The sequence below is a fragment of the Nesoenas mayeri genome (assembly GCF_963082525.1).
Source record: "Nesoenas mayeri genome assembly, chromosome: 9".
Lineage (NCBI taxonomy): Eukaryota > Metazoa > Chordata > Aves > Columbiformes > Columbidae > Nesoenas > Nesoenas mayeri.
The window spans coordinates 1592942-1612395 of NC_137557.1; the positions used below are offsets into that span (position 1 = coordinate 1592942).

The following is a 19454-nucleotide window of genomic DNA, read 5'->3' on the forward strand; positions in this document are numbered from 1 at the left end:
TGTGAACACATCTAAGCCGAAAGAGGTTCTGTGCATTGATAAAAATAAAATGCTAGACTTTGATTTAGTGCAAGTTTTCCACCCTTGCTGACCTTTGCACGGAGCTGTTGCTGAGGTCAATGGAAGTTCAGCTCAACATATGGAATAAGGGTAAGCTGTAGCCTTGAAATATTGCAGTTATGCATATAGAACTAAGGAAATGCCCAACTGTTAAAAAAAGACCAAAAAAAAAACCCTTGCCAAATATTTCCCTTGCTCTGGGCCAGTCTCGTGCTGCATTGATTAAAACAACATAAGATTTAACCATCCCCAATGATACGGTAAATTAAAGCACCAGTGCAAATGTTTGGTTTCCACGGGCAACTAAATAACGTGACAAGGTTAATGGGTGGAACGGGGGGGAAATATAAGAGGTGAGATCCCCACTGCACAAAAAATGCTGTAGGCAAGTTGTCAGTTCTTGTAACAACACAATTTGCAAGAGGCTGAGGGTGTAAGTCCCTCAAATCACCTTGCAAACGGGATGCAGGGAATATCTACCGACGGACTGTTTTTCATATAAACACATGTGTACACCAGTACACCTCTGATTCACTGAAACTAAGGCATTTCAACACAGAAATGGGGCATAAAGTGACCCCTTCTGGGCTTGTTTTGGTTGGTTTTGGTGGGTTTTTTGTGGTTTTGTTTGGTTTGGTTTTTAGGATTTGAGCCTCTGCACACCAACAGCTACCACTCCGGCAAAATACTGCAGGTGGGTGGCCAAATAAATTGTTACTAGTAAAAAATGACAATAATAGCAATAATGATAATACAAAGCAACTTCAGCCGTGTCGGCTCCAGCGTGGGGCCCACAACAGCCAGCTGTGCTGCGGTAAATCCCCTTGGCTTGGGGGAAGATACTAATTACTGTCAATTCTTCTTTTCCGAAGATTTTATGAATTTCATCAACTCACAAAGCAGGTAGTTTTGTGCCTTCTAATGCACTGGGTGCTGTCAATGACACGCAACTTCCAAAGCACGTTATATTTTGCCCTAAGTAATTAAACTGCAGCTCACTTCTAATCAATTTCTCGTTCATTTTCACTTTCCTTGATATGAAATTTAATATAGTTCATATATTGTAATGGAAGCACAGTCATGGGAATTTGTACCCAGATGGTAGAGGAAGAGCCAAAAGAGTTGAAAACTGTTCTGGTGCGACACAAATTTTCTGGCCCGCCAGAGTCATTATGTTCTCTTTATGATCAGATGGAGAATTTGGAATGGAATGAAGGAATGTGTGGGGAATTAACACAGCAAAGCCCCGCCGCACGTGTTACGGGACCAGCTCACAGTAAGATCTCCCCGAGCGCGTTTTGCGTCACAGAACGTGTTTTACCCCGGGCTGTTTTTTCCTGGCCACCATGAGGAGCAGCCGCAGGAGGTGGTGCCGCTCGGCCGGGTCCGCTTGGGCCAGCAGGGCCAGCAGGTCGGGCAGGCGCAGGTCGATGGGCTGCGGGCGCCGCTCGTACAGCGCGGGCAGGACCCGCAGCAGCAGCCGGTTCCCTGTAACGCAGCAAAGGAGACACGGGGACATCAGCACCGGCCTGGGGACACCAGCAGTGCAATGGGATCAACTGAGAATCGTCGGTGCAAAACCAGGGAGGCAGAAAATGTGCTGTAGAAAAGCACATACTGGGCCAAGAAAGCCAATAAATAACCCAAATAGAACAAATCATTGTGGGTGTAAAAACATAGCTGTAAAAAAACAAACCAAAACACAACACCTTAATAGGATTATCATAGAATCATTTCAATTGGAAGAGACCCTCAGGATCATCAAGTCCAGCCTTAACCTAGCTCTAGCACTAAACCACGTCCCTAAGAACCTCGTCTAAATGCCTTTTAAACCCCTCCAGGGACGGTGACTCCAGCACTGCCCTGGGCAGCCTGTTCCAATGCCCAACAGACCTTTGGGGAAGAAATTGTTCTTAATATCCAATCTAAACCTCCCCTGGCACATAAAATATCATTTTCATTCTCAAGTACAACACCATGAGAAGGCGGCTTAATGAGCATTCAGATTTGGACGATACTCTGAGTCCCTGACCAAACTAAGCGTGACTTAAATTAACCACACACAAAAGAAAAGGCGGCTAGAAAGCACGTAAAAACCGTATCTCTCCTTTGTTGAGATTCAGGCTTTCAAATTAAATAAGTGGCATATGGAAAGAATAGCTGGTTATTAAGAGAACCAAATAGGCACAGCAGTGAATTTGAAGATAACTAGTTAAGGATGCCATTTCCAGGAATAGCAAGGAGCCAGAGAGAGGCAACTGCAGACAAAGATACACAAAACCTGCTCACGCATTTTCTTAAGATGTCTGCGCATAATTCAATTTGAAGCCCAGGCTCATACCAAAATATATAACTTCACATCGCCGTACATGACTGCCTCAATATACTGAAGTTTCCCCTCAAACAACATATGGAAAACATCTGGCGATGGCCGTGCGGTACGGCTGCTTTCGTGAACCCCTCAAAGCGCTCGCGGTCTCTTTGGGTTCAGTTTCCAAGAGGAACGAGCTCTCGGGCCTGCTGCTGCTTCTCCCATTTTACAGCTGAGCCTTTTAATTCTGGAAGATGAACAGGTCGCTTCATGGATGTAAGAAAAGGCTGTTATGGGTCAGACCGGAGCACCTCATGCATCCTCAGATACACAAAACACACAAAACACACCCAAGATACTGTTGGGACTTGCAGCATCACTCTGAGCCAAAAAAACAACATACATTAATAATTCACGGCACCTCCAGCCCCACAGACACGCGGATTTCTGTCTTGTTTTATTCTCTCTATAAAGCGCAAAGGCCAGTTGCAAAGGCAAGATATGTGCTGCTGGATTACCCCAAGCAGCTCAGCAAGCCCGGCAGTCCTGGCCGTTTTTAAGCCACATTCTTTGTGCAAATTTCTTCCTGATGTTACAAGCGAGCCTGTCAAAACGTGTCAGGTTTTATTACGAGTTCCACTAACGCGCCGTGGGATTCACGCAAAGCACCAATCCACCCAAAGTTAGAACTACAATGGAGAGAGAACGTATTGACTTGGGATTCTTCTAGATTCACATCTGAGTTTGCAATTGAACAATTTTGTAATCGAATACACTAAAAATTACTTTATTCTCTGGATAACTTGGTGCTTACAGGAATAAATCCTTCGCACCCGCACGTGTTTAGTTTCCACTGGAAGTTTTGTGTCACAGACAGGAGGGAAAATGACACTAATGATTCACTCTGAGGAAACAAGCGTTTGAAGCACCAGCTGAATTAGAGGAGTGACGCAATTTGCAGCCGCGCAACTTCTCCAAACAGAAATACAATTGCAAATTTGGGCAGTTTCCTCCAGGTTTATATTCTCTAACCAAGATAAATGAAAAGCAAAGGCAATTTAGAAGCAGCGTCATCGCTTTAGAGTGATATTTAAGCAACCACAGACACGGAATTGCTTTTAATTCAATAACCTGTTTATACACAAACTTGTAAACCATCTGAGCGGACACCACAGTTTGCGTCTCTTCTTCACATAACTTCAGAAAGGTCACGAAAAACAACCCAATTCCTCATTTTTCTTGTATTTTCACGTTTCAAGTCAGCTCCGAGTGCCTCTTGCCATTCATTTCTCATACCTTGTCAGTTTTTAAGGGATTTAGGCACCTGCAGCTCGCTACCTTTGGATCCTCGGAGGTGATACCACTTTCGAGCTTTCTAATATATTGCTTCGACATTCCTATTTCTTATTAGTGTTTGCAGGAGAGCAGCTGGAGGCCCCATCAGGGCAGGAACTCCATGCAAAGAAAACACAGATTGCAAATTAGATGCAATTATTTGGGGAGTTCTGTTGTTCTCTGAATACTTTGCAGCCAATATATAATTTGTAGCATTAGGGTATTACCTGTAATCTCACCTAAGCAATGGGTTTCTCAAACAATTAATGGCCCATTAAGCTGATAAACTTTACAGAATTTGAAACAGATTAACACCACCAACAACCATACTTAGCACTAGATTCGCATCTAATCCAAAAGTGCCTTATTTTGTTAACAGAAAAAACTCTAATCATGCAGCTGCTCATCTACACGCTCCCAAAACAAGACACTAGCAGTAATGTCTTAATATTATCCACAGGGTTATGATGCTGTCAGTAATTAGAGCTGGAAAAGCAAAACTCTAACAAGCTGTCTTTATGTTCTCCTTTACTGCTGAAAGCAGGAAACTGCTCATAGGTAATACAAGTTAATACGTAACTAGCCAAAAAGCGACGTTTTTTAGGTTAAACCACAGGCGTGTATCCAAACTGACTCCAGGTATGTTTGTTTTTCTACCAATCCCCTCCAGAGCAAAACGAGTTTGCGGAGAACGCCTTCCTGCCCACAAAGAAGACAAAAATCCCGTAACGGGGGCGGCAAAGCCCCCGGTGCCGCCAGCCCTCGCGGGGCTGCGCCTTGCAGCGGCAAAGCTGCCAAGAGCAGGAGTAAGAGCAGCTTTTCCCCATTCCTGCCCCTCCGGGAGGGCTGGGACTGAGCGAGCTGCACGCCCCCCGGCCAAACCCCCTCTTATTGCGGCGCTGGCTCCAGCCTCCCTCATTCATCCCAGCCCCGGCGCTCGCAGCGTTCGTCAGGGCTTGGCTGTGGACCCCGGCGTTCATCAGGGCTTGGCTGTGGATCCCGGCGTTCATTAGGGGCTGGCTGCGGACCCCGGTGTTCATCGGGGCTTGGCTGCGGATCCCGCACGGTCTCATCTCCGCTCAAGCCCGGGGCTGGAGCTCAGCCTGCCCGGAGGATGCTGCCCCGAGAAATGCTGCGTCTGCTGACGCTCTGCTGTGTTTTCGGAGCTTCTGTCTCCGCTCTGGATGAAGACAATGATTACGACCTCATGTATGTGAACCTGGATAACGAAATCGAAGGGCCGGTTCTTGGTACTGAGGAAGGTAAGCAGATTTAAACCAAACTCACGCTAAGCGCAGACTTGCATTCTTTGCTGCCTAACTTTTGTAACAGTTATTATAACAAACCATTTTTTTTTTCCAGAGGAAGAAACATATGCTTGTACCACTAGATAATTGCAGACAGCAAATCCTCAAACACTTGGTGCACCTTGGAATTTGCTTTATACCCTTTATTTTTCAGTTTTCTTGCAAAAGACTTGCATGTCAGTTTTAGAATTGCTGTGACACACACTTCTTGATACAGAGGGAGGTGCGCTGACAGTCTGGAGCGTGTAAGCCTTGGAGAGCCAGATTTTGTCAAATACTCCTCCTGTTTATATATGTAAATCCAAGGGAATAGCAACATCTGTCTCTTCCATTCCAGCTGCTTCGTGCGACTGCCAGCGAGAGCACACGGAGTGGGACAAGCTCTTCATCATGCTGGAGAACTCGCAGATGAAGGAGAACATGATGCTGCAGGCGGTGGACGAGCTGCTGAAGGTGGATGTGCAGAGCCTGAGAGCAGAGCTGAGCCAGCTCACCGCCGCCTTCGCCGCCGCCGTCGAGAAAGTCGCCTCCCAAATCGTGTCCCAGGTAGAGCAGGTGCTTGCGAAGGACGGTGACCAAGCTGAAGAAGCCAAGAGGCTCCGTGAGTCCGAGCAAGGGAAGGTTCTCGAGCACGTTCTGCTGCTGAGCCACAACGTGTCCAGCAGGCTGGGGCGGCTGGAGAGCGCGTGGCCGCACGGCTCTGATGCTCAGGACACGGCTCCGCAGCAGGAGAAACGCGGTCCCACAGGAGACCAGCTCGTCTTGAACGCCCTGTGGAAAGAGCTACAGCAAACCAGAGCCGAGCTGAAGGTGTCGCAGAAATGGGCAGCTCAGCGCTTACTGCCGGCAGGTAAGTCGCCATCCCGGAGGGGTTTGAAAGACACAAGATGAGGTTCTCAGGGATGTGGGTTAGCGTCGGTGAGTCCGGTTATGGTTGGGCTCTATGATCTTGAGGATCAATTCCAAACAAAATGATTCGATGATTCTCAGTCCAGGCGCGCTGTGCTTCACCAGAGAGCTCTCTGTGGTGGGCCTGTCCAAATACAAGTCCTGCAAACACTCCTCTTGAGAGCCTTCCTCCACATATGACTCCAAATCAGCCTTAGGAACATCACAGCAGCCTGTACACCCAGGGAGGAAACCCACTAACTGCTCTCAAAAGGGAGGCGCTGAGCTTCTCAAACGTGGGAGCAGAGAAGCGTTTAATCCGAGTCCTTCCGCAGCCACCCAGCGCGGATCACACTCCCACAGGCTCATTCAGACCCAAACCCACGTCAGAGAGCAGCAACAAGACTTAAACCACACAAATGGTGCTGTCTCACCTTTTACCTCCCCAGCGGGTACCTCCCACCCACCCGCACGCTGAGCTCTCCTGTTCTCCTCACGCATGCACCCGCTCCCTCCTCTCCCCACAATTAACGCTGTCTCCTCCTCGCCAACCCCAACTGCCCAAGAGACATGGAAAAATTACTAACACTCTGCTATTGTTGCGGTTTTAGCTCTTTTTCTTTTCCCCCCATTCCAAAATACTTGCATGGAGCAGCAAGCGCGGTGGCTGCAGAAAGATGAGCTCGCATCTCAAATTTCACGTCAGTTTTCCTGTGCGTTGTAACAGGACACCCCAAAAAACAGCGACAGCAACTTGGGTACGGCAGAGCAAACCCCCAGCTATTCAAAATGTGGCTGCAAAATTGCTCCATGCACAATGTAACTACGCTGAGTGTAACCCTGCCTGCTGGATTGTTATCACCGCAGCTTTAAATGCTGACATGTTTTAATGGTGGCATGTCTTTAATGACCATATTGACCTGAGCAGCACCGCAAGGAGAGCTGCTTATAGCTGCTTAAGCAAAGGCAACAACAATACAAACACAATATAACAATATTTACATCAAAGCGGTTTACAATCCAACACGAATCTGTCCTCTTGGGGAAGACACGGGTTCAGCTTTATAAGTAAATCGCTTTTACTCCTTGATTTATCACAACGCTTCGGTAATCTTTGTGTACTGGGAGTAGATCTCACAGCATATTCCTTTTTTTGCCCCCAAACACATGAATCTTGCCTTCCAAAAGCATGATCTCATCCTTTCTGCCCGCAGCACGGCCAGCCCGGCAGCGCCCGCACTAGGTGAGAGTCAAAAGCCTCATCGGCATCAAGGATCTCACTCTCATCAGTGGAAATCCAGATAGTTTCCACTGGTTCCTATGTAGTTTTCTAGAAAATGTTCTTATTTTTTAAATTTAAAAGACACATTTTAAGTACTTCCAGAGTCTCCCTCTGGAAACTTTTTTCCAAGGGAATTTTTAGCAACTGACTTTAATTTCTCGCATCTTGAACCACTGCCAGCCGTGCTCTTGAGGGGTTTTCTAATCACACTTCTTGTTCTTCAGTGAGGCTGGTTTTAATTTTGTCTAGGCCTTGATAATAGAGCCTGAAAGCTTGCTAATTAAAAGCTTTTCCACAATAGCGTTCCTAAGTAGCATTTTGAGGAGTTTCCCCAGCAGTTGCTGCTCCGGCCGCTCCTCAAAGGGGCCAATGGAGAAATGTAAAGTGTGCTGGGAGGAAGCAGACTGAGAAATAACACAGCAGCGTGGGCTTGGAGGGCACAAAGAGCCCTTCATTCCCCCAACCTGAAATTTCCACACACATTTAAGACATTTTAGATCCTCTAGCTTGTTTAAATAGGAAATGAACCCGCTCAATTGGAGAACAGGGCTGCTTTTCCCCCTACGTTGCTTAGAATATTAAGTTACATATGACTGAGGAGCAGTACGTAGAATACCAAAAATAGCTTGGGTTTAGTGATCATCAGTTACTTTCTGAGTTTCTTCAATTTCTGTTGCTGCTTGTAATTTATCTATTATTAACATATTGATTAACTAGAGATGAACTTAAAAAATACCAGTTGTCCACATTTCCCAGGCTTAACCAGTGTGCATGGAAGTTCCCGACCAACAGCGCTAACGGCAGGGTCAGAAAAGGCAAATGTTATCATAAATAAAGACATCTCAGCACATTTCTGCCCACACTGCACCTGCTTTTTTGCCCATTTATCCCCGGGATGGGCGCAGGACACAAGCAGCTCAGGACCAGCATCCAAACCCGCCGTGTGACATAACGTGTGACCATAACGCTGCTCTTCTCAGCCTGAAAAAAAGCCCACTGAGGCTAGACCAAGCCTTAAATGAAGCAAAGCAAGGACTACCAGACATAATTACCTGATGCAAAGCGCTAATTTCCCTAGGTGTGCCAGCAGAGTGGCTCTCTGGGCGGCACAGGCTCCCGGGCAAGCGCCGGGGCAGGCAGGATGAAACCCAAACGCCACTTTTCATGGCTCAGGACCGTACAACACGCCACTTTTGCAGCAAGGGAAGAGCTCACATGTGTTCCTGCAGCCTCATTAATCCCTAGACCCATTGCCATAGCATTTAGCAAACCCATCCATCAGATCCGAGAGCCTCTTCCTAGCGTTCCATAGGTGGGTTCCTATATCCGACTGCTAAGCTGAGCTCCCAGCTCCCTTTGAGAAGCCCAGAAGTGACCATGTGTCAAGGTTCTTAACTGTGCGTGTACAAATACACTCGTTTTTATTCACCTAACCACCTTTCTAACTTTTTCCAGGGTGTGAAACAGCAATTCTCTTCCCCATGCGTTCGAAAAAGATATTTGGGAGCGTTCACCCAACTGCTGGAATGACCCTTCGCTCCTTCACTGCGTGTATCTGGATCAAAGCGACCGAGGCTTTGGACAAAACTATTGTCTTCTCCTACGGGACCAAGTTCAATCCATATGAAATCCAGCTTTACCTCAGCCGGGACTCCGCAGTGCTTGTCGTTGGTGGCGACCAGCACAGGTTAGTTGTCAAGAACGTCGTTGTCCCTGGGAAGTGGCTCCATCTCTGCGGCGCCTGGAGCTCGCAGAACGGATCCGCGTCCCTGTGGGCGAAGGGCGAGCTGGTGGGCGCCGCCTCCGGCATTGCCGACGCTCACGTCGTTCCGGACGGAGGGATTTTGCAGATCGGTCAAGAAAAGAACGGCTGCTGCGTGGGAGGTGGGTTTGACGAAGCTTTAGCCTTCTCTGGGAAATTAACTGGCTTTAACATATGGGACAGAGTGCTGAGCGGCACAGAGATAGCGGCGCAGGGCGGAGAAGACGCGTGCGGCATCAGGGGCAACGTGGTGGGGTGGGGAGTCACGGAGGTTTTGCCGTATGGAGGAGCTCAGTACATTTCCTAAACTCCGGCAAGGCAGTTTCTGAAGCAGAGAACGTATTTGATGAAGAGCTGGATGCCAATACGTACGAGTGAACAAGAGCCGCACGAGCCCGTCCCTCTCACATTCCCACGGAAGGTCGGCGGTGCGAGTTTACAGAACGAGGTGCTGTGGAGACGGGATTTGATCTCTGCCTGCTGCTTTGGCAAAACACTGAAAAAAATACAAAACAACCCACACGGTGGCATCGGAAAAGCTGTTCCTGAGGCCAGGCCACCGTTTTCTGATGTATAAAGTGCCACCGTGGACATTTTGCAGCCGAGCGGTGCTCCTGGCATCCCTGCAGCACCGACGTGAGGGCTGTGCATCTTCCGGCTCCTCCGGCCGGTGGCTTTATAGCGCTAATGTGAATTGTACAGAGGAACCACATAAGCCAAGAAATGTGTTGTTTATTAATCGTTAGTAATTTGTAGACTATAACAAAACTAGCTCCTTGTTTAAAGCATTATTTATGCCACGGATTGACCTAACATATAGAAGTAATATTCCCCACCATAATCTGATGTTAGATGTGGAGAAAACGCAGCTGTATTATATTGTAAATTGACTTTGTAATAATTTTATTGAAATTATTTTTGTAAAGTTGTTCTGTAAATAAAGACACTACACTAAACTAAAACTTTCCACGCTTCTCATGAACCAAAACTCCGAAAGTAACTACCAGTTGGGAATTCTTCCATATTTTGAACCACATAGTTTTAGCTGCTAATAGGAAAAGAACAAAAACATCAACATCTCATACAAACAGAGACTGAAATCCAAGCATTAGATTAGTAAAGGCCTGTCGTGATAACAAGCCCCCAACGCGAGGATCCGCCACTCCGAGCTCTCCCATGGGGACACGGGCACTCGGACACACGTGTGCGCTGGGAGGCTGAAGGAAGGGTTGGTTTTGAGATATTTCCACATAAAAATCAATCAGTACACCATGCATAACACTGGCTGGCCCAGAGGGACACGTTCAGTTTTAAGATACATTTAGATATCCAAATAACCGACTTAAGTGATGCTAACGGGAGGTTCGTAAGAGGCAGAATTGATGGCACTGGCTTTCTTCTCTCATGTTTGCGAGTTTATCCAAAATCCACTAAAAACACAATGCATAGGAGCAGAGAGCCAAGACACCGGGGCCAAGCTGTGCATAGAAAAATGAGCTGAAGCAGACAATGATGAATCGTTCTTCACTGGATATGTAACCATTTATGACAAGAATGATTCTTCACTACCTGTTGAAGCCTCTGAACAAGTTATCGTGGAGAACATCTCATTTAAAGCAATTCTTATTTCCACTGAAAGCAGCACAGCCTTCGGCTTTACTCACATTTTCTCATCCTCTACAGATGCCTTAAGGCCACACTTTGAAAGGTTTCTTGACGTGTTGCTGCTGGGCTCATTCCCAAATGACACGGCTACCAGATCCTTCCTTCCATGATACAAAAGTAGTAAGAAAAAGTTACGATGAGATAATTTGCACTTTACTGTGCCGTGCAAGGGGGTTGTGCTTTGGAGCTAAGGTTATACAACCTACTCCAAAGCTTTGGCAACACTGTTTGTTTAAGGTAAAAATAACAGCTCCGATTGCTAGAGTTTCTCCTATTACCAAAGAAAAAGGTATCTAAATTATAAATACTTAGTAGTAGGTATGACAAAAATCCCTTACTAAATAATATCTGCAAATACAGATACCTTAGCTACAGAAGGATGAAATATTACCTCTGATCTTCAGAGTTCATTAAAAAATACTTGAGGCCCCAGCGTTGCGCAAGGGCAACACTGCTCTACGATCCTCTTTCCATTAAATGGAAACAAATGGCCACGAAACGCAGCAGGAAAAGCAAAATCCTCAAAAAGACCATCAGAAGTCCTCCCTGGTGACTTTTCTCACTGAAATGCCGTGTCTTGGCAGCCGCTGTTTCCCCACCTCTGTTCTGGTTTGGCAGAGGACCCGACACAAAGCCCGTCCTTCCCTTCACTCCGACTCAGCTGCAAAATCCTCCTTCCTCTACCACCTCTGGACTAGCAAAGCTCGTCCCACAGTCTAATCCCCTCCTGCCCACCGCAGGTCACTGCAGCTTCTCTCTTTCCTTCTTTTCCTTCTCTTTCAAAGAGCTCTTTTTTAGCTAATAAGATAAGAAACTGATTATGCAGCCAAACAGTTGCCCCAGGTAATCAAAAAAAGCCCAGTTAGCTCGCAAATGCAGGCAAGGGGCCAAGGCTGGTGCCGCTGGGCTGAGCGCGTCTGTGGCTCCAGAACAGGCCCTTTGTAAATCCATCAGCAGCTGATCCTCCTGCTTTCCTCCCTCAGCATCGCTCCGTCTTTACGCGTGGTTTTTAGCTGCAAACCAACCTCTTCATGCCTAACATATAAATTCTGCACAGTGCTATTAAGCCACTATATAAAACAAAGTACTTTGCCCATTGAGCGAGCTCTTGCAGCCTGGAATTTCCAAACCTGATGTCCACAGCAACATCTGCTGGTAGAAGAACAAAAATACACAGGCACAGTCATGACCAAACCTTCAGCTGCGGGTGCGTATCGCTTTCCCCACACCTGTACCATCAAAGCTGCTTCACTTCATTTCTTTCTATTAACAGGACTGAGTTACAAGTGGTAACGTGCAACGTTAACACACAAATACTCATGTCACAAGTCTCAGAGGAATCGTCCATGTGCCTCCAAAGTTGTCAGCAATATTCTGTTCTTGGGTGTGATTAATATCATCACACAGCTCACACGTATTTATCATGTTTATCACACATTTGACCTTAAACAAATTGGACAGAAATATGAAAACTCTTACCATAATGTCCTGAGGACAAAATTACTGCCTAGATTACCTGTCCCTCCATAATATGCTCCACTGATACTTCTTAAAAAATACAAAATGCACACATTTAATTTGAGGGCTTCATATCTTCACAGTGACATTCTCGGAATAATTAGACAGCTACTGCCGCTTATTTCTATTACCCATGCTTGAAGAAAAGCAGTGATTGTACCACTGCAGTACCACTGTATTGCAACAAATACTGTGAACTTCACTACTTCAACTAAATTTGATTTTCTTTTGGAGAGGAATTCATCTTTTTGGCTTTTTAAACCACAAAAGTAATATGTACACAGTTTAGCAACAATATTCTATGTAAAGCTAAAAACGTAGGCAAAATTAAAGAACCACTACAAAGCTTTTCTATCTTACATCTGACATTTTTTGCCACAGAATGGGATTAATTTCATCCCCATTTATATTTTGGAGTGTTGCCAACGACACTAATAGAAAGGATAAGAGCCCAGTAACTAGTATGTCATATAATGGCTTATAATTTGAAGTCCATTAATAGGGTGTACTAACAAGTGCATATGTATTTCCTGCCCGATGGGTCATCCAATCTATAATAAAACTTCCACAGTCAAAGTTCAGTAAATTCACATATTCTTGAAAGCTTTTCCTTGATATATTCCAATATAGATTGTGTCTAACATGTTTTAGTTATGCCCATATATATGCTTGATCTATACATGCCTCATACATGATTTTATGTACAATGTCTTTGTATATAGGCCTAATACTGCCTAATTAATCTAACGGTGGGCACGCTGCAGGACTAGATCCTAAAACCTCAGTGTGTTCCTACCTTGCAGGACACTTTTGACAATGGTGTCTGTGTGCTCAGCCAGCAGATCCGCTTTAGCAATGGCAGCCAAGGACAGGTAACTCGACATGTTTCTGCACAGCTCCTTATTGCCCCTCTGCAGAAACTTCACGGCCACGGGCACCGCTAAGGCCATCACCGGAGCTCGATTGTAATTCTGTGAAAACATGAAAAAGCACTGAAAAATAAGCAGCTGGAAAGGAGGAGAAAAAATAAGTCTTATGCCGATTGGTGTAGAAAAACAAAAGTCAAAACAACAGGGGAAAAAAAAGCAAAACACACACCAAGCAAGGCCGTGCTTTGGTAAGGCAGACTTCAAAGAAAGAGCAAGGACAGACATTTAAAGCTGCTGCCCCAGGAGATGCTAATAACGCACCTACGTTTGTCCTCTGCAGGAGGAGGAAAATGCATTATACGAAGCTCAGTGGTTAAATGTGAACGGCTGTAACATTTCTGTAACTCCAGCCAGTTTCTCTGAACACCAGCTAATTTCTATCCCCAAAACAGCACCAAGCCTCAGCGATCTCAGAGGTATCTGCACGTACACTTAGGTTTTGATAGTAAGGTCAGAAAAGGTTTTCTGCAACTATTTGTATACGTGGAATTCTGTGCACAGACTGTACACATCCATTGCCCATGAAGTTCCCACACGTAACTGCCCCTGAAAGTAGCAGGATGTATTTATGTGCAACTGAGGACCCGCATCCTCTTTGGAGCCTCCTTAATCAGTGCGTTTCTCTCCTCTCCACTCGGTTCTGAACATCTCTTTGAAACCGGAGTACGTCGCTGCTTTTGAAAATAAACCTGCAAGATGATTGTATTTAATTAGCATCTGAAATCACAGGCAACCACTGGAACCCAGATGTTTCAGCAAGCAACGAAATAGCGCAAAGAAAGGCAAGCCAGACTTAACAGATGCTCATTCTGGAGCAGCACTGAAAAAAATCAATTTAGATTTGAGAAAAGCCAAATTTGTTGTTCCATATCCTCTGCTACCAGCCTCCTTGGCCCAGCGCTGCAGCCGCTCCTAAGGAAGAAGGGGCCGCAGCAACCCCTAAGAGTTGAGATCGCTGAGCGTGGCAATGGCCATACGACCAAAAACTGCATCTTTAATGAGAAACATCCTTAAAATGAAGAGAGCTTTATGCAGCAGCACGTTAAAATCAACATAATGCCTCATGATGTTTGGCTGAGAGGCACCGCTGAGCAGGAGCCAACTTCTGCCTCCGAGCTGTGCTCTGGGACTCCGCACACAACGAATGGGAAGATAGGTCTGGGCCTCTGACTGCGATTTAAAAGACCTAAGAAAACACCAAAGAGTATTTTTTTCCCCCTACAATAAAGATAAAATACTTAGTTAAGAAAAGGTTTGAATTCAGATAGAAGGACAAAGGTTTCATTTGTTCCATTACAAATATCAGGGCATGAATGCACATTTATGAAAATGTGAAGGTGACAATGAAAACCAGATTTCAATAATATGATACAGCGATGTTTGCAGACCCAGGGGACCTCCCTGCTGTTAATAGCAACAGAAACATGCTGCGAGATCCAACCCAGCTGTCAGATATTCATTACTACTTCAACTATCCCTCACGTACTGTATAAAACCTCATTCTATGCCTCCTTTCTTCTCTTTATGCGAAGGAACTTACAGATAATAGCTCTATTTCAGGGAGCAGCAAACGCACTTTTATAACATTCTCATTAAGTTTCAATTAACTCCTTTCTTGAAGCGATCGGCACCACAGTGCAAACCATAAAACATTTGGATATGAGCTTGCCTGACTTGGGCAAGGTTTAGACAAACCATTGCATGCTTTAGTATTCTCATGAAATATGAGTTCTAAAGCACCACAAAGACAAAATACGATTTTACAACGTACGGTCTCTGGTCTGGAGAGGTTTAGCTCTGCCCTGCTCACGGTTCAGGGCTCGGGACGCCAGCGCAGCAGGAATCTCGCTAAGCCTCACTCACAGTCTTGACCAAACGCCTGCCTAGAATAAACCCCTGTGCTTCCCAAGCAAAGCCAACAACAACCTGGCTTTCAGAGAAGGACATTTTTTTCCTTATTGTAATTCACTTTTTTGTAAGTCTTCAGAGTAAACAGAACTGACCGTACACTAGGACTATAAAGTAAAACGTTATTGAAGCGAATTCAGCATTGATGGTATTTTGTCTGAAGCTTTTTATTTTTGGACTTCCAGCCAAACTCAGTAAGTCTACAGAACAATATATCCTACAAGGGGCTAAGCAGCGCCTTCCGTGGGACAGCTCTCACAATCAACATGTTAAGGGAGATCCTCCTTACTGACAGGATATCTAATGGCCTAATATCATGCCATTAATATCTCTTTGGCATTCTGCTGCTTTCCAGAACGATCCCAAAGAATAACCTCTTCCTTGATATTAAGTGCTTTCAAATGAATCTTTCTGTAACCACAGAAAATGATAGTTCTGTGCCTCCCACTTTAATACTTACATAAAATGTGCATACTTTGAATTAATGGAGCATTAAGGTAATGAATCCTGTCAGTAAGCAGTCAAGACACTTCTAAAGATAAGGAAGCTGCCAAAACTTTTGATTCACTGCAACAGATGCTGTATGCATGTAACCACATACATTAACGATCGGGGTCATATCCTTGGGTTTTAAACAAATGCAATCGCTCCCGCCGACCCTCAGAAAACAAAGCACAATTGGGTACAAACTGGAACACAAAAAGTTCCACTTAAATAGGAGAAGAAACTTCTTCATGGTGAGGGTGGCAGAGCCTGGCCCAGGCTGCCCAGGGGGTTGTGGAGTCTCCTTCTGTGCAGACATTCCAACCCGCCTGGACACCTTCCTGTGTAACCTCATCTGGGTGTTCCTGCTCCATGGGGGGATTGCACTGGGTGAGCTTTCCAGGTCCTTTCCAATTCCTGACATTCTGGGATTCTGCATTCTAAAATATAAAGCTGAATAGCCAAGGGACACATGACATTCCCTCGAATCAGCTCAGTCTCACCTGCAAGATGCAGCTCATGATGTCAGAGGCGATCTTGGCGTGCGGCGTGTCCTCGTCGCGGCCCGACGGCTGCAGGTTGTGCTCCAGGCAGGACTCCCAGAGCGCCACGAGCGCTCTGCCGTGCCGCTCGATGGACGCGTTCTCCCGGATGGCCGCGGTGATGCGGGTCACGCAGATCTCCACCACCGCCTGGTCGTTGTCGTTCGTCTGGTAGTCCTGGCTCGGACCAAAAGACGTTTTGCCAGTGAACACCCGCCCTTCTCAAGGCCCCCACAAAATTAACCTGAAGAGGTGGAGTTTTTGTCAATGTCTAGTGTCCATTTTCTCACTTCCACCTTTACAACAAATGTTTAGTGTAAATAAACACAAAAATTAGTCATCCCATACACAATTCACTGTCTTAGGTCTTAATTCCCATTATTGTAAAGGTATAGATTATTCTATCGATGTCTTTTCGGTAGTCCCTCACGGATTATTCTATCAATTTCTTTTCGGTAGTCCCTCACGGATTATTCTATCAATTTCTTTTCGGTAGTCCCTCACGGATTATTCTATCAATTTCTTTTCGGTAGTCCATCATGGATTATTTTATCATCAATTTCTTTTCAGTAGTCCCTCACGGATTATTCTATCGATTTCTTTTCAATAGTCCATCATGGATTATTTTATCATCGATTTCTTTTCGATAGTCCCTCACGGATTATTCTATCGATTTCTTTTCGATAGTCCCTCACGGATTATTCTATCGATTTCTTTTCGATAGTCCCTCACGGATTATTCTATCATCGATTTCTTTTCGATAGTCCCTCACGGATTATTCTATCATCGATTTCTTTTCGGTAGTCCCTCACGGATTATTCTATCAATTTCTTTTCGGTAGTCCCTCACGGATTATTCTATCATCGATTTCTTTTCAGTAGTCCCTCATGGATTATTCTATCGATTTCTTTTCGATAGTCCCTCATGGATTATTTTATCATCGATTTCTTTTCAGTAGTCCCTCATGGATTATTTTATCGATTTCTTTTCGATAGTCCCTCATGGATTATTTTATCATCGATTTCTTTTCGGTAGTCCCTCATGGATTATTCTATCGATTTCTTTTCGATAGTCCCTCATGGATTATTTTATCATCGATTTCTTTTCGGTAGTCCCTCATGGATTATTCTATCGATTTCTTTTCGATAGTCCCTCATGGATTATTTTATCATCGATTTCTTTTCGGTAGTCCCTCATGGATTATTCTATCAATTTCTTTTCGATAGTCCCTCATGGATTATTTTATCATCGATTTCTTTTCAGTAGTCCCTCATGGATTATTCTATCGATATCTTTTCGGTAGTCCATCATGGATTATTTTATCAATTTATTTTCGGTAGTCTATCTTGCAGCACAGCCTTCTGGAATAAGACTGCAGCCACTTGCACAGGCCACCTCTGCCATAACCATCCTAAACCAGAAACTGCAACTGCTATATCCACAACGTACACAGCCAAATTAAGGTCCCTTCCAACCCAAATCATTCTATGATTCTATAATTCTATGAAATGCAGGATCCCAAATATTTCACATCATGTCGAGTCCCCGGTGTAAGCTCACTTAGTTTCAATTAGTATCAATATAACATGAAAAAAAGTTAATTAAACAGGCTTTATCACAAAATCCTGTAATCCTCTGTAATTAGTGACACTGATGCCACATGGATATGAAACAGCAGAGCTTCGCAATAACTGAAAGACTTAAAACACACAACTGTCCCTCAGTCTAACCTATGCTGCTCCGCCCTGAAAAGTAATGAAGGTGAAAGACTGACTGAAGTATTAATCAAAACTGGCTGGTTTTGTTAGATAGAGCACGGACATTTGGGAAGGGCTGGTTTGCAGACGCGCAGCTGCAGAGGCAGCTCCGGGGACCTCGTGCTGCAGCGGGGACGGCAGCGTTTCACACACAGCATCCACAACATTTGGGTCTGTTTCAAAGCAATTTTCTGCCTTTATTCACAGCTGGTGTGACAGAAAAATCCATGCACTTATGAAAAATAAAAATCACCTTTTTTCTTCTGTATAACGCTGCCTATCGATAGAGGTAAAGAAGTTAACGCTGCTGAGATGGCACAAGAGCAAAGCCCTGGTGAGAGCTGCGGTCGCCGGCCGTGGGGGCACAGAGAGCAGAGCCGTTCGGGTCACTTCGCTGTGAAACTCCGCACGTTTGGGCAAAACCAGATTCCAGAGCCGGAGTGCTCAGAGAGTGGAACAGGGCAGCGCTGGAGCAGATCCTGATCTCCAGAGCCCTCTCGTGGGAACAGCCGCTCGGACGCTTGTCAAAACATTCCGTAGCAAATCCAGGCATTGGGGTAATTTGTGTGAGATTCTGGCTAATCTGCAGTTAGATGAGTTGAAGTAGCTCACAAGCAGCAGAGGCAATGGTCAAAATAACTTGATGAACGTTCTAGAAATTGTGCAGATGTAATTGCTGTCAAAGGAACGACCGCAGATGCAGCACATGGCGGCTGATGGATGAGCCGGGTCCTGTTGTGACCAGCAGTGCCGTGATCAATGCTCTGAGAGCCAGAGGTTTGCACATTGTCAAAACTGATTTCTGAAATTACCTGCTATACGAAGGGCCATAGAAGCGCAGCTGTGAGAACATGCACGTGTTGCTAATCAAATATCTTGAGGCTCAAGAAAAGATCTTCCCTTCCCTTGAGCAGGAAGGATAAAGAGCTTTTTTATTGTGATAACACTTTTAAAGTCTTTAACCAAATCAGTGAGCCTGCCATCATTCAGAACACTTTCTGCTGCAAACAGAATCCACACTACACATATGGTGTACCTGTAACCTCTTGTTAATCTTTAATAGGCCTTAAATAAGTATTTAATGAAAAATATTATAAAGATTAACTTTGCAATATCTTTAAGGGAAATCCAGTTAGTAACAACTGGATTTGGATGCCACACTTTTAAACCTTACACTTTGCTTGGCATTCTTGAGGTTTTTTAGAAACTTAAATTGTGTACATTCCTGTCTTAATCAAATTAGATACCTCATAATAAACTGTTGAGGACAGCATTTCACTTACCGCAGATGAACTAATTATTCTTATTTGTTCCAGAGCTTCTGAGAGGCTTCCTTCGATTTCAGCGTCCTCTAAGGAGAAAAGATCCCCAGCGCGGGAAAGGTCCTTCTGCGCCAAAACCAGCGCGAAGAGCTGATGCATGGCTGAGTTCCTGCCGCACCACGGCGGGGCCGCTCACACCAGCACGCAATGGAGACGATCCTGTGGACCGGCCATCAGTTTAACGTGAAGAATAAATATTGCAGGACTTCCTTGGCCCCCATCTAAAAATGAAATAAAGAATAGTTAGGAAATACTGTGTTATGTCACATCCAGGGATGCGCTTAAGCACGTACCACGACCTGCATGTTGAAGGACCTTTTGCTCTCGAACACTAAGTAGCTTAAAATTAGCTAAACAATCCGTAACTTTTAATAAAGAAAATCAA

At 45.1% G+C, this 19454-nt stretch overlaps 2 protein-coding genes across 2 annotated transcripts in view; one reads left to right on the plus strand and one right to left on the minus strand.

Annotated features, from left to right (window-relative positions):
- VEPH1 (ventricular zone expressed PH domain containing 1) overlaps positions 1–19168 on the minus strand; it is a gene marked incomplete at both ends in the record, with an annotated part of 67732 nt that extends 48564 nt beyond the window's left edge. Inside the window, 4 exons of the mRNA XM_080349622.1 lie at positions 1382–1548; positions 12925–13099; positions 15952–16167; positions 19031–19168. Of these exons, the coding sequence (XP_080205748.1) occupies positions 1382–1548; positions 12925–13099; positions 15952–16167; positions 19031–19168 (696 nt within the window). The remainder of the gene's footprint in view (positions 1–1381; positions 1549–12924; positions 13100–15951; positions 16168–19030) is intronic.
- Positions 4821–9252, plus strand: PTX3 (pentraxin 3; the record flags this gene model as incomplete). The annotated part of the gene is made up of 3 exons (XM_080349587.1): positions 4821–4968; positions 5351–5863; positions 8639–9252. 3 exons carry the CDS (start codon positions 4821–4823, stop codon positions 9250–9252), a joined length of 1275 nt encoding a protein of 424 aa, XP_080205713.1.
- Positions 19169–19454: the final 286 nt, after the last annotated feature.